This window comes from Mus pahari, chromosome 3 (genome assembly GCF_900095145.1).
Source record: "Mus pahari chromosome 3, PAHARI_EIJ_v1.1, whole genome shotgun sequence".
Taxonomy (NCBI): Eukaryota; Metazoa; Chordata; class Mammalia; order Rodentia; family Muridae; genus Mus; species Mus pahari.
In genome coordinates this window covers 9,734,176-9,749,641 of record NC_034592.1, presented here as the reverse complement: position 1 = coordinate 9,749,641, position 15,466 = coordinate 9,734,176, and the positions used below count along the sequence as shown (strand labels likewise).

The 15,466-nt window shown below is 45.3% G+C and overlaps 2 protein-coding genes across 2 annotated transcripts in view; both read right to left on the bottom strand.

The window, feature by feature from the left end:
* The window catches only part of Gad2 (glutamate decarboxylase 2), a 70,761-nt gene extending 62,592 nt beyond the window's left edge, over positions 1-8,169 (bottom strand). Inside the window, exons 1-6 of the mRNA XM_021192941.2 lie at positions 7,735-8,169; positions 6,986-7,045; positions 6,643-6,792; positions 5,373-5,606; positions 937-1,027; positions 350-462 (exon numbers count right to left, since the gene is read on the bottom strand). Coding sequence (XP_021048600.1) covers positions 350-462; positions 937-1,027; positions 5,373-5,606; positions 6,643-6,792; positions 6,986-7,045; positions 7,735-7,810 — 724 coding nt within the window. The 5' untranslated portion in view covers positions 7,811-8,169. The remainder of the gene's footprint in view (positions 1-349; positions 463-936; positions 1,028-5,372; positions 5,607-6,642; positions 6,793-6,985; positions 7,046-7,734) is intronic.
* Positions 8,170-12,452: 4,283 nt separating this feature from the next.
* Positions 12,453-15,466, bottom strand: part of Myo3a (myosin IIIA) — a 226,464-nt gene continuing 223,450 nt past the window's right edge. The window contains exon 33 of the mRNA XM_021195185.2: positions 12,453-12,573. Coding sequence (XP_021050844.2) covers positions 12,453-12,573 — 121 coding nt within the window. The remainder of the gene's footprint in view (positions 12,574-15,466) is intronic.

Below are 15,466 nucleotides of genomic sequence, written 5' to 3'. Positions count from 1 at the left end.
CACACTGAGTGTTGTGTTAATTTATGCTTTCATTTCACTCATTCTGAGAAATGTAGCAAGGGTGAATTTCCTTATTAGTATTCTTTTGAACAGCACTATCCATACATCTTATATGCATGGTCATGGTAGAAGTAAGGGGTGATATCATGTTAGACTATATTCTGAGGGGCACGAGTAACTGGCATTAAAGCATAGGATTAGTAAATTCCAAAGTGTGTTCAATGGACTAAGCCACACTCATTATTTTCATAAACACAGCTTAAGTGACCTGCCCATAAACACAGAACAGATGTTTATAACATAGCATACCAGAAGAACAAAACAGAGAAAAAAAATGAAATATATGTACCAGGAGAAAAGATTCCATCGCCAGAGCCCCCTGGCCAGCCAATGATTTCTCTCATTTTCTTTAGTGTAACATATTCTAGTAGCACAAATACAGGGGCGATCTCATAGGTGAACCTAGAATACATAAACGACCATATCTTAAGTATGCAGCTCAGATAAATTATTTACTATTGTAATATCACAGAATTTCTCCTCTTTTAAAACTTTTGCATTCATTGATGTAAAGCTTATAATATCAAATATAAAATTATGTATACAAGATTTTACGAAATATTGCTAATTTTTCTGTTGCCTTAAGGGCAAGATCTTCAAATATTGGTATAATGTGTAGGGCTAGTTTATCATATTGAATGCAGAACATTACATAGTAGGACTATCTAAAAGGCAACATTGGGCTTTATTTCTCTTTCATGTAATGTGTTATTTTAAATCAAAATGTTTAAAAGTCTCCTTTGCATTTTAAATATTTGCATACTTTGATAAAATGAAAAACAGATCAAGGTTATTTCTTTAATTACGCCAGAGTGAGAAGAACACATAATGCGAAGGGATTTACACAAAAGAGGTTTTGTGCAATCAGTTACTTACATGTTAGTGTTTGCTGTTGATGTCAACCAGTCTGCTGCTAATCCAACCATATCTAATCCAGTAGACAGCTGATTAAAATATCGGGGATGTCCTGAAGAAAATGGAATTAAGATTGCAACCAGTGAAAATAATTATCTCCCAAACATATGCTTTTTATTTCTAAAGGATCTTGAAAGACACTTCAGTTACAAGAGATGCATATTCCATAATCAAATATGCAAATGTGCCTGTGAGCACAAGACACATGATCACATGCACATATGTGCACACACTCAAGCAACTCTTCTTCTAACCAGGGGCTTCTTAGGGCTTAGTATTCCCTAAGATATACTCTAAAGATCCTCAAATAGTCCTATAAAAATAATATATACTTTACAATGTGAAGACTAGATCATTTCCTACTATATTTCCAATATAATTGCAAACAGAAACATTATGGTATCCCAAATCATTCTTCCTATTTGCATTGATACTGATAACAGTCCTTTTGTTGAGTTGTTCTGAGAATCAGTCATACCATGACATCCTTCAGGCATGCCAGCATTCATAATAATATCACTGAGAAATGACTGATGATTACAAAGACAAGACAAAACTGAAAAAAAAAAAAGGACACTCTGCTGAGTGGTTTGTCTTGGGTTCAAAGGTGATGAGCAACTAGAGATGGCATAGACAAAGCTAATTCTTGACAGTTCTCTGTCTGAATATTTGATTATAGTCAACAGGGTCCCTCATTGTTGAGATCTAAAACAAAGCTGAACAGTCAGCATTACTGCCTTGTTGACAGATATGTGAAAAATATATTTCATGGATAAACTGACCCATTAAAAGGATTATCTAATTAACTTCTAGATTTCTCTAAAATTCTGTAGGTAGATTGACATCTATTTATACCCTCTATACCCTGGAGGCTGTTATTTGAAATGTGATTATAAATATCTCATTGGAAGCTTGTTTTCCCATCTTGTCCTGTAGAAGCCTAGCAATAGATCCATGTTGTGTTTAGCAACAGCAATTTGGGAGGAAGCTTAATTATGGAAGTGGTATCTGATAAAAATAGTGATATCTGTCATTTGCTGGACATCTGTCCAGAGCCTGTGATGTGAGTCTCACATCCCAAGTGTGGGCAAAACAAGATAAAGGACAGCACTGGAAAAAGCACATTGCTTATCTCTGGGACTAGATGGCTCTCTTATCAGCCCCAGGCGTGCAGCTATAGAATTTGACAATGGGAACAGACAGGGAAGGAGCACATTTTAGAGGCAATGCTATTTGTGCACCTCTAGTTAATTCTTGGCGTTACCTCTTTTATGGCCTCAAATCATGTCCTGCCCCCCTTTCTCTTCTGCAGTCCCTTTGATTCTGACTTCATCAGTTTACTCATTCAGAAAAGGTATAATGTCCCTCAGCTGCTGCAGTTGCTGTTGCAAGACGCCACCCCCTTCTCTCTGCCTCATTGACTCCCCATTTCATTGTAGCCCGAAGCAGACATCACAGCCTACTTCTCTCCCCAGAGGACCCTCCACTTTTCTGTCCCCAAATCATTTTTCAAGTGTGAAAATCAATCTGGATTTATTTTATAAATTATATGCATTTCTAGATGAACCTACCTATTATCACGCAGGATTTAACTGTGGAAATTCTGGCAGAAAAAAAATCTGCATAAATCAGAGGAATTCTAAGGAGTGTGCAGGAGCTGTGAATAAATACTCGTGGTAAACTAAATGCAAGCTTGATGCTTCTGTTACTGGGTTTCCTTCCCGTCATATGCTTTTTTTTTAAACCTTGGTCTGCAATTTTATCTGATGTTCCCCTGTACCACAGCTTTCCTTCACTGATTATGATGTGAAACTACGGAGCTAGGTAGTTTGACAGGTCAGAACAGCATGCCATTTGGGGCTCTGGCAGAAATATCCCCCAAATTCCACTTGCTCTGCTCCTGTGGGCTCTGTGCACTGCCTCTGGGGTTTCCCACAGCACCCATTCAGGGTTGTCTGAGAGCATGAGAAACAGTTCCAGCAGAGCTGGCATTCTGCGGCCCCTGGTCCATGTGATATGAGCATGATGAGTCCCCTGCACAGATTAGCAAATGAGTCCTAAAGGATGCACAAACACTAGTACCTGGCAAATGAGACCTGGTGCTGTCAGTCAGATGGAGAGAAGCCAAAAGTCCTCTAAAACTGCTTTCTGTGAACTGACAGCCCGCAGAAGGATGCTCCTCCTACATTTGTTCGGTTCCCTTTGTCTAAGGCTTCTCTTAAAGATTGAAGACTACATTAACATTACTCTATGCCCCCCAGTCAACGCAAATGAAGAAAGCAACCCCAGCAGATGCCATTCTAGAATCCTACCATTCATGGAGGTTTCTAGTTCTAACACTTCTTTACAAGTGATTTAAATGTGACGCAGACACCTCATTTAAAAATCTCCACTGCCCTTCAATCCTTTCTAAAGCTCAAGGCCAGACGGAAATTAGGTTAAGAGGGACCAGGTGACGTTTTATAAAATGGTCTTCAAAGGATCATAAGAATATTGGATGATGACAGGGAGGGCAAGTGCTTTGGTAGACTAGGTAGTGTCAGCTGCCATGCAGGACACTAACAGCGGAAGAAACCACAAGCTTTCCAGTTGAAGACAAAGGCTGCCTATGATGACTTTTTTTTGAAATACTACTTAGAGATTTATGGGCAGGAGACAAAACATGGAATCAATAATATTGAAATATTCATCCTAATCTAACAGATTTTCATCCTCACTTTAAATGAGATGAACCACAGCAATATTTGACTAACAGTTTTTCAAAATTCATATCAAAAATCTGATAATTTAATGGAGCCATTTATTCCCCAAATAGAGCATCCTTATTAGGACTATTACTTCCATTGACTGGCAATTCCCATTATCTTAATTCTAAATGCATTTCAAAGACTAGCTAGCAGCTTTTAAAAACTAAGAGGTTAAAAAAAACAGTATGTATTCTTTTTTATTTGTGAGCAGAATAAACAAATGGTAGTAGTTTCCATTAGCATATTTAAATGTAAGGTGTGAGGGATGGGTCAAGCAGAAAAGGATTAAAAGCATTGCTTCAGTTTGTGTGGATGTGTTTGTGCAAAATAAGTGGGAGCAGAGTATCTTTGCATGTCTGACATGTGTATCCTGTTGGCTTTTCAGGAGGAGCAACTGATGATACCTAAAAAAAATATCTATAATCCATTGAAATCAACAAGTTAAACTCATTTCCCCTCATATCTATTTCCACCTCTACAGTCTTACAAAGTGGATAATAATTACACAATAAATTCATTTTCCGAGGCTTCTGTGCAAACCTTTTTCTCTAACCATATAAAGAATGCTCAGGGGTGAAAAGTCTAAACCATTTTTGTAGCAAAATTGTTAAAATGTTTGTTGTTTGTTATACTAACAAACTACCCACAAAATGGCAGCACAAAGCATGACCTTTGCAAGGTAACCAATGGTTACTTAATAGTTCACATTTGTTAGTTGCCAGTAAATCATTTTAATTCTACAAATCATTGTAAATCCATAAGCCTTCCTTCCTCCAGCTCAGAAAGGTATTTATACTTGTCGCTTTACTCTGTTTAACAATGTATCGAGATGATTAGAGACAATGTAGGGGAAAAAAGCCCTCCGCTAGGGATCTGGGTGGAAGAAAGCTGTGCAGGTGCTCAAGTGACGTTGCTCCTGGACTTCAGCATCATTTTATCCTGTTTTAAAGGATGCCTCAAGATTCTAATAGAGCATTACACACATGTTTAAAATGGACCCTTAAATGTGTTGGGTATTTTTATCCACATATTCAGTAGTCATATAGGAGACAAATACTTGAGTGCTGGACTGCTAAGCTAGTCTATATTGTGGTGTGTGGGGGTGGGGATGGGAAGGGGGTGCCCACACTCGCGTGTCTCCATACCGTTTTCAAACCAGGAGAAAAATTGGAATTCAAATCTAAAATTTAGTCTTTTGAAACAACGTTTTTTAACAATCTACCTCCAGCCTGAAGATTATGTAGACTGGTTAGCTGGGATTCTTGACTAGTTCCATGTCAAGGAAATTGCCAACAATGCCCTGGAGTTGAGGCGTACTGGATTCTGTCTTTAGTCTTTCCAGGTCCCCTTTTACATCCCCTTTCTTTCCCCATTTTGGGTCGTTTGTACTGGCTCCTGCTGACAAATGGTTCCTTCTACAACCTCCGATTAATCTCCGCGCCAATCTGACAATTTATACCCCATGACAGCTCGGTTATTGTTAGCAAGGTGCCTTTGAATCACTCCAATAATAACTATTTTTAAGCGAATGTAACTTTGCAATTTTGAAAATAACACGACCCATCCAACATAAGAGAAACGGCTTTATAGGAAAAAAAGGAAAATTGCAGAAGACAAAAAACCCCTTTATTATTGCTGGTTGCACAGTACCTGTTTTAATTGCATATTTTAGAGTTGTTTGGCAATGCGTCAAAATTTCCTCCAGATTTTGTGGTTGGTCTGCCAATTCCCAATTATACTCTTGAAGAAGCTCATTGGGGTAATGGAAATCGATCACTTTAGTTGATCTATCGAAACTTTTCACCACGTACTGAAGCAAAATGTTCATAACATCTTGTAGAAATGCCAGAGTGGGCCTTTCTCCATCACACGCTGGCAGCAGGTCTAAAGAACGGAATGGGAAGGACACTTTAGACTTCACTACGCAAAGATACAGGCAATTACTGAATGGGCAATTTTGCTTTGAACTGATTTGATTGGCACCATAAACACAGTGCTCAGGAGGCTGAAGTAAGGGGGATCTCTGGGAATTGGAGGCCAGATCGGGTTAGAGGGGAGAAGACCATGTTTTAAACAAAACCAGCACATCTGGAAACACAAGTGAATAAAATCCCCTTCCGGAATTAAGTTTTGCATTTTATTTGTAACGTATTATGTTTCTTGGTTTATTATTTTCCAAAAAGAGTGTCTCAATTTGTCTGATTCACAAGCGTTTGTCCTACATTTGAGTAAATCATCTTAGTGGTTTGTCAATACTCCACTTCCAAAATGTTTGAGAAACACCATCGGGCAAACCAGGTAAGGCCGGTCAAGCAAAGTTATGATCTCTGGCTTTTTTGAAGGCCAGATGTTTCCAAAGTTGGGATGTATGTGCGTGCGTGCCTCTGTGTGTGTGTGTGTGTGTGTGTGTGTGTGTGTGTGTGTGTGTGAGAGAGAGAGAGAGAGAGAGAGAGAGAGAGAGAGAGAGAGAGAGAGTTCGCGCGCGCGCTCACCCGCTGTTTGTGAGCCTGGGAGTCGTGCATGCATAGGGAAAATTTAGCGCCCTGGGCTCCGGTTGAAATCACGGTTACAAACTACTTTGGATGCAGTTGAACACCTAAAAATCCCTGCAATTCCGAACTACTTGAACTACTTCGTAGGGCATTTTGGAAATCTGTGCTACTCAGAGGCTGGGGCAGCACCAAGAAGCCTACCGTGGCACACACTGCCACCTCCAGCTCTCGAGGCTGAGCCATGCAGGGCGCTGTGGCGGCCGATTCTGGTTGGGGAAGGCCAGGGCCTTGGCGCCCTCCAGCCCACAGACCCCACGTCCTTCTAATTCCGTGGAAGATTCAGAGTCCTCACCCCGACCCCGACATCCACTTGGCCGGGTCAGAAATCTGCGGGATGGAGCGTGGTCCTGGCCAGCCGGCCCATTTACCTGTTGCGTGCAGAAACGCGTAATTGACATCCCCTTTGGGGCAGCTGCAGGGTTTTTGGTCGCAGGTGCAGGCGACCTTCCGGGTGGCGGCCCGAGAGGTCTCGCTCCCTCCGCCCTCTGTTGGCTTCCCGGAGTCTCCGTAGAGCAGAGCTGGACAAAGACATGGAACGGGGGACTTGAGTCAGCGGGCTATAGTCTCGACTCTTACATCCCTACCCACCCGCAACCCAGGGACTCGGCCGACCTAGGCTGCAGGCTCAGAGCGGAGCCCGCGACATTGCTCCCTCCAGCCGCCGGCCCCCGACCTTGCCTGCCCTTCTCCCCCATCAGCGCCACCACTCACCGCACAGCTTATTTCCAATGCCGCCCGTGAACTTTTGGGCCACCTGGCACCACGCTCTCGCTGCAATCGCCAGGCAGGAAAAAGCGAATCGGAAAGAGAACAGACGGGCGAGTGAGAATTTTTGTTCCAACTGAACCAGGTCTTTGAGTCCAGAGTCTGGGGGCCTGGCGCCAAACTCGGGAGCGGCCACCAGCTAGCGACTCTGCTTTCAGCAGGTGGGGGAGTCCAAGGGGATCTGACGCCGGGGGCCAGCCCTCTCCTTGCGGTGTCCCAGAAAGAAAGCAGCCCATACCGACGCCCTTTGCACTTGTTCCCCAGGTCCTCGGGTTTCCAGACCCTCCCTGCCCTCACCTGGCTGCTTTTACTAAACCTGAGGCTGTTTGTTTCTCACCGCGCTTGCCTTTCAGACCCCAAACTCTATCCCGCTCCCATCTTGCCTTTCCCTGCCCAGGATCTAGACGTCCGGAGGCAAAGCCTAGATCCTTGATTTCTGACTCCCGCAGACGCTGCAGTCTTTCTGGAGCCTATGTTTAGGGGAAGGGGCCTAGACAATCCTGGGTTTTTTCACAGGGGGACAAAGGTTGGGGGGGGGTTTGTTGGTGTTCTCACACAGTTATGGACTTAACCCAGAGAGCCTGGCGAAGCGCCCGAATAAGTTTCCAGTTGCAGACGTCAAAGCTTTGATGATCAGCCCTGCAAACCCCAAGCTACCCACAAAGCTCTCCCGCTGCAGGTCCTGGTTTTCCTACCTGTGCCCGGGTTCTCGGGATCCGCAGAGCCATCTTCAGATCCGAAGGACCAAAAGCCGGAGCCCGGAGACGCCATGGGTTCTGCTAGACTGGCGCCGGTCGCCTCCAAGTGGCTGCGGGCAAGCTGCCTTCGCCTCGACCCTGCACGAGAGTGCGTGCGTGTGCGAGTGTGTGTGGCGGGAGAAGGGCACCGCGCGAGGGTTGGAGCGTCAGCGCGACGAGGGTGGGTGTCACACAGGGACAGGAAACGTGCTGTTTGCGTATGCCAATGCTCGTGCGTGTGTATATGTTCCAGTCAGGGCGCAGGGACGCGCCGCTGTGCTCTGCGCCGCCGATGTTAAATGGGGGGAGTAGCTGTGATCCTCCCAGTCGGGAGATTGGAAAGTGGAAAGAGCCCAAGAGATTTTTAGGGAGAGGGAGCTTGGTGGAGAGATGAGAAAGTGACGGGAGGGAAATGGAGGAGCTGGGTCGTGAGGTGCGAGGCTGTGCGTTCGAGTGCGAGTCAGATGCGGGGGAGGGAGGCGTGCCTGCGCAGTTCTGACCGAGCCACAGGCGCTCCTGGTCTGCTTCTGCCGGGACGCGCTGTCCAGGGTGCTACCTCAGCCCTCGGCACGCAGGCCTCGGTGACCCCAGGGACCAGGGAGACCTTGGCAAGATTGGAATGGTGGCCGAGGGCGATTTCACGTGTGCATCAACTGGCTCATTGTTTGAGGACTGTCTCTGGCTGCTGCCGAGCAAAAGTGGTTATCGCGTCCGCTTTCCTCTAAACCTGTGCTGAGGTCGATGTGACCTCAAGAGCCCAGGCCACCTGGCCTTAATCAGGAAGAGCTCCAGAGCATGGGGAAGGAACTAAGGAGGGAGGAAGGTGGACCGCTTCCACGCCAACGAACTCATTTCATCTCCTTAGCAGAGCCTAATGTCTGCCTGCTGAGCTGAGTCAGCCTGGGGGGTCGTTCGGTTTCTGTGCAGTCATGCGCTGGGTCCCCAGACCCACTGTCCAGGTTTTGACTGACGGATGAAGAGAAAGACTGCTGATTGAAGCAATTAAAATCCACGCTGGAATCTATCACTGAGGACCTCAGGCTGGGAAAAATTAAATAAATAAAACGAACAGAAACTTCTTGGAGTGGGTGAGAGCTGACACATACACAGGATTTATGGTTGATGGGGGAGGGGATCTGGTTACTTGGTGACCTTGGCCTGCTGCTTATGTGTGGCTTGAGGACATCTGTGCTTAGGCGGGGTTCAGAGAGTTTAAAAGTAAGCAAATCAGTCTTTCCAAATCCCAGGAGAAAAGGCACTCCCCCTTTTCAGGGGTACTCAAACCACTGACCTCTCCCCTTCCCAAGAGGAGTCCTTGCCATCAGGAGGAGCCCAGGAACAAGACTGGCAATTTCCCAGCCCAGAAAGAAGCAGTTTCGTTTGTGTTTTCTAATAAAGGAATGAAACAATCCTTTCTGTTTTCCTTTCCCCAAAGGCTCTTAAATGCAGGGACGGCGCCTTGAGGAGGATTTGGGGCCCTCTGACTTCGCTTTGTTTCCTCTTGCCTATACTAGACCCGTGGTTCCAGGCTTACAGAGAGCTCAAGAAAGACTTGCAGAAAGGTGCTGCTTTAAACTGTTCCTGACCTCCTTTCCAGCTCTCGCCGAGTGAAGGACTGCAGTTGCCCTGCTCTCCATAGTCCTTCATTCCTTCTTTGAGTTTTTCAAATGAGGCACCAAAGCTGTTGCCTGAGGAGAAATCCTGGAACCTTTAGTCTTGGTGACCAGGATCGCTTATTTTGTTAGGGATCCGGAGACCTCGAGTAACTGCAGATGGCCAAGTGCATTCTCTCCACAAAGCTTTATCTTCTTCCCAAGGTTGCCAGAATCCAGGGGGCCAGGGAGGATCTAGCTAGATGATGTCCACTGAGGTCGGGTGACCGGCGGCGCGAGGAGGGGCGCGGGGAGGGCCGTGCGGTTGGCACTGTTGAGGTGCTACCTACCCAAGGCAGGTCTCTAAGCAGAGGCATGCTGAGGGAGGGCAGTCATTTTGACCCTAGACCTCTTAGTAGGTCTTTAGGGTACTCCAGACGTGGTGGCTTCAGCTGGCAGAGGTAACAGCTCCTGGAATGGGCGCTTCCTCCACCCAGCCCGGCCAACAAGACTTGGAGAGCCTGAGTCTTTGTTTAAATCCATACCAAATCCTGCAAAATAATTCTCTTCAAGCCAGCTGGCTGGGGTTGAAGCCTTTTACCATGGATGAGTGATTGGAAATGAAAAAGGGTTCTTAAACACACACACACACACACACACACACACACACACACAAACACACCTTTCAAGGAAGAAATGGGTGAAAACAGGAGATACAGATTTTCAATATCTGAATTTAACTTCGTCAAAAATAGTAACTTAAAGCGGTACTGTTGAAATGCAATTGAATCCCACAGCTCTGAGTATTTTTAAAATCTAATCATACTTTGAAAAAAATTGTCACTCCCCACTTCGGATGCAGGCTGGAACTGGGTTTGTCTTTTTAAAAAACCAACCCTTCCTAGACAGCAATTTGCTTTGTAAATTCTTTTTCCATTCTCCCAAAGGGCCCATCCCCCCCTCCAGCTCCGGGTTGTTGATAACAAAAGAGCTCTGGGAAGTAATAATTACAGTCATTAGTTCACAAAGGAGGCAGCCAACTGGGAATGGAATACTGTTAGCGGGAAGGCTTTCTCTTTACAGTAGGAGACCCATACCAAAATCTCCAGCATAGCCCACCGGAAGGTTTAGTGGGATTACCTATTCCTTGTCCATTGTGAGCCACCCAGAAATCCTTGTGGCAGGGAGCTGGGAGGGCCGGTCAAAGAAGGATATTTCGTACAAGTTTTCTCTCTTGAGTTCTTTTGCTGCTTAAATGTTGAGAGACTGAAAAAGGCTAAACAGAAAAAGGATTTGGAAACAACCACTTCGTTTGCAATCTTCTTTTCCAGCCTTACTCAAGCCAATGTGCAGGGGCTGAGGTAGATCTGTCTGTTGCTACTCAGCAACCGAATATACACCTTCACAGACACTCTTGTGAGGACTGTGGGGTACAGGGCCCGCTGGAAGCCAGAATTAAAGTCTGGCAAGCTGCAGAGCCCAGCTCCTCCCTAACGTACCTGCTTCAGGTGGGGCTGTAGTGCCCAGGAAGCATCACCAGCGCGGACACCCGAACTCCCGCCTCCCTCCACCAATATCAGTCTGTGAGCCCTGCTGTTCAGGTTTCTGGTGCCAGGAACAGGTTCTGCCGCTCCGTGGGGTCGACACAGTTAGGGTGACTCTTCTGTCCTGTCTGGCCCCAAACTAGAGCAGAGCTTTCTAGAGAAGGAGCAGGGAGGGGGGGCATTTGAATTTGGGGACTTGGTCCTGTCAGTAGGCCACTCCTCAACAGGATCCTACTTGTAAAATCCTACTGGCAATACGGAGTTTTAGAGGCTGATCTGCAGAGACTATGACCACTTCAGGACGCAGAAGTTATCAGTGCCCTCTGTTTTTATTTTATTTTATTTTATTTTATTTTATTTTATTTTTAAGTAGCAGGAGCCAAACCATGACCTGAACAGAACTTGTTTGCCCTCATTCAGTTCACCATGGAACCCTGTCTGTACCTTGTTTATCCAATCTAGGTGGTGTAGACCTGGAAAGTGTCACTTATGGAAGGTTAACTTGAAGTTTTTTGTTTTTTGTTTTTTTTGTTTTTTTTTTTAAAGAAGGGTTCTCCTCCTCCTCCTCCTCCTCCTCCTTCTGGATAGGCTACAGCTAAGTGGTAAGGAACTCCTGCTTCCCACCCACTGCCCTTCTGCTTACTTTTATGTGGCCAACTTCTAAGGAGGGGAGAGCTACTTCAAATCTGCAGAGTAAGACCTTAAAAATCTGATGGTCCTCCTTAAAAATCTGATGGTCCTCCTTAAAAATCTGATGGTCCTCCTTAAAAATCTGATGGTCCTCCTTAAAAATCTGATGGTCCTCCGTCAGAGGACCAGTCCAGCATGGACTGCCTGGGAAGGGTGTGTGGGAGTGGTGAGGTTTGGAAGTTTGTTTGCAGCCCACGTTTCTAGGTAAAGTGTAAGCTAGACTGCGCTTTACCGAGGCTGAGGGGTGGGAATTTGTTGAAGACAGAGGTCATCAAGTCTTGCCACAGGCCCAGGTGTATGTTAGACAGAGGCCCTCGAGGCGCAAGGTAGACAAGTCCATGGAAAACAGGCTTTTCCAGGATGCTTACTTTATTTAGCAGTATAATAATCAAGAGAGAAGGAAACTCAAGTTTGAGATGAATTCACTTTCAAGGTTCATTCCACTCCCACCTTGCCTTTATTCTGGCATACCCAACCAGAGTAACCGTCATTTGTTCCTGGGGAAGCCATTTCAAGAAAGAAGAAATCTCTTCAATCATTTAAAACCGAGTGGGGTGGGGTTGGGTGCTGACAGTTCTGGCACAGTACTACCCTGAATTGCAATCAGTTGAACAAAGGGCTTCATTAGGGAGATGGGGCCCAGTATCTGGAACTACCCGAGGAGGTCGAGGAGGTCGATTCTCTTAACCCCAGGTCGAGATTCTCTTGTGTCAGGGCCCCAAGGCCTTAGCTTTTGAGAAGGAACAACGCTGGCAGGCTATCAGAGGCCTCAGTGTCAGAGCGGTCCTGTTTGAGAGGTTACCCTGCTGCTGCTTCAAGGCCCAGCACTTTCTTAAGCTCCGTAGGTGAGCTACAACTGCTGCACCAGGCGCTGCCGCTGGGAGGTTTTGCGCAGGAGCCTCCTGTAGTCGTAAGGGTTGGTTGAAATCCTCTCTTCCCCCAGGCTCTCATTCTCCGAGGCGGTCCAACACCTGCAAGCCAAAACAGGTTCTGATCGTCAGTGGCAACTGTTCCCAGGGATGCTCCATCCACCCTCCCAGAGCTAGGTAGTCTAGAGAGAGCTAGGCTACCAACCACAGGCATTTAAGAAAGGTACAATCAAAATGTCAGGCTAACTGACCCAAGGTCGCTGTAACAGCTTTGCAGTTTTGCAAAGTGGAGAAACTAGTGGCTTTTGTGTTCAGAGGAGAGCAAACCATTGGCAGGCAGGGATCACAAGGCTGGTTTTGTTTGGAATAATAATAATTCAATAATAACAAGATACTTATCTCTGTGCCTTGTTCAGTTTTTATCAAACTTTTATCAAATGGGAAGATTCAAGGTACATAAATAAATGTTCACCCTCTGGATTTTTAAAGCAGTCAAGTATTTCTTTTAAACCCTGGATCTGATCAAGAACTCCAGTAGTGACATAGGCACTGCTTGGTCTTTGGCTTCTCAAGACTTTAATGGTTTCAATGAAACTCGCTTTTCTGGACCCACTGTAGGAACTCCAGTCAATAGAAACCTTTGGTTTCTGCAGCCTGCTTGAGGAAATGGGGATGCTCCCTAAAACACAGCTCCGTGGTTCTTACAGCCATTTCGAACATACAAAGTACCGGTGTGGGTGGGTGACAGAAGAAAAAGTCCTCGGTTTCATGGAGTTTTAAGTAGCGAGTGGGAGAAGACCAAGCAAACAAATAAACAACCCCAAGACCAAAACCCAAACCGAAAAACCCAAAGCCTTAAAATATCAGGGGATGAGAGAAAACTTAGAGAAAGGTCAGCAGGTCAGTGGGTCAGCAGGGAAACAGGACAATGATGGTGTGCATTCGAACGATCAGAAAATGGTGTGTATGGTGGTCAACATAGGCCTCTGGTAAAGTAATATTTGAGAAGAGGTTTGAGGGAAGAGGGGGCAGAGAGACACACAGAGACAGAGACAGGGAGACACAGATAGGCAGAGAGAGACAAAGACAAAGACAGAGACAGAGAGGGAGGCAGAGAGAGACTAAGACAGAGAGACAGAGGCCAAGACACATAGAGAGACAAAGGTAGAGACAGTCACAGAGAAAGGGACACAGAGAGACACAGAGACAGAGGCAGAGGCAGAGATATACACAAAGACAGAGACGGGAGACAGAGAGAGACACATATGAGACAAAGACAGAGACAGAGAGGGGCAGAGAAAGATATACAGAGAGAGACAAAGACAGAGGCAAAGAGACAGAGAAGAGGGGAAGAAAGACACACACAGAGAAAGACAGAAACAGAGAGAGACACACGGAGAGGCAGAGACACACACAAAGAGAGTTAGAGAGAGAGACATGTACAGAGAGACAACGATAGAGACAGAGAGGGGACAGAGACATAGAAAGAGACAGAGAGACACACAGAGAGACAGAGAGAGAGGCAGAAAGAAAACAAAGAGACAAAGACAGACATAGAGAGACAGAAAGACAGAGTGACAAACAGACAGACAGACAGACAGACAGACAGACACACACACACACACACACACACACACATCACCACAAAACTATATTCTTGTGAAGACCCAGACCCAGAGAACAACTGAGAGGTTGGGCTTTATCCAGGAGGTTACACAGGATACCTGTGCCTGCTGAGGGTAGTTTGAGTAACAGGGCTGTAGCCCTGCAGTGAAGGGTATGTCTACGCTGTGCTGCTCTGCTCTTCTTAATAAAATGGGGAAGATGATTGTTAGAGAAAAGCCAGGGCAGTTACATGGTCTGAGGAGAGAATGAAAGTTGAAAGGAGTAGCCTTTGAAAGGAGGGTAATAGATTTTTAGGGGAGAGTACCACAGGCAAACGACTACAAGGGCATGTTTAAGATGTGTGGCTGTGTTTTTTTTTTTTTTTTAATGTGATGTTAGGCTGAGGGTTCAGCCAAGTTCAACTACATGATAGAGATACAGACTGGACACTAGGGCTTGCCAGGTGAATATTATGTAGCGAGAAAGGGGCAAAGTCATTGAGGATTTATTCTGACTTAATAATTTTTTTTATTTATTCGTTTATTTTGGTGTAATTTGAAGAGGGTATTCAAAGAAAACTTTGTCAAGGTCCTTCAGGGCATCTTGAACTTAGCAGATTCCTTACAGGGAAGTTTTACACAGTACTTCAGCGGGTATCAACAGGATGTTCTCTTTTGAATTTTAGACTTGAACTCTCATATAAGAGTAGTTACCCCTGTCAGGCTCATCACACATATCAGTTCTAAATTTACAGGCACTACTGCAAGGTTTAGATATTTATATATAACACTAGTTGACACAGCTAGTATAATGGTTTGTATATGCTCAGCCCAAGAAGGGGCACTATTAGAAGGTGTAGTCCTGTTGGAGTAGGTGTGCCACTGTGGGTGTGGACTTTAAGACCCTTATCCTAGCTGCCTAAAAGTCTGTATTCTGCTAGCAGACTTCAGATGAAGATGTAGAACTCTCAGCTCTGCCTGCACCATGCATTCCTGGATGCTGCCATATTCCTACATTGGTGATATGGATTGAACTTCTGAACCTGTAAGCCAGCCTCAACTAAATGTTGTCCTTTATAAGACTTGCTTTGCAACCTTACTTATAATAGCCAGAAGCTGGAAAGAACCCAGATGTCCCTCAACAGAGGAATGGATACAGAAAATGGGGTACATTTATACAATGGAATACTACTCAGCTATTAAAAACAATGAGTTTATGAAATTCCTCGGCAAATGGATGAATCTGGAGGGTATCATCCTGAGCGAGGTAACCCAATCACAAAAGAACTCATATGATATGCACTCACTGATAAGTGGATATTAGCCCAGAAACCTAGAATACCCAAGATACAATTTGTAAAACACATGAAACTCAAGAAGGGAGACCAAAA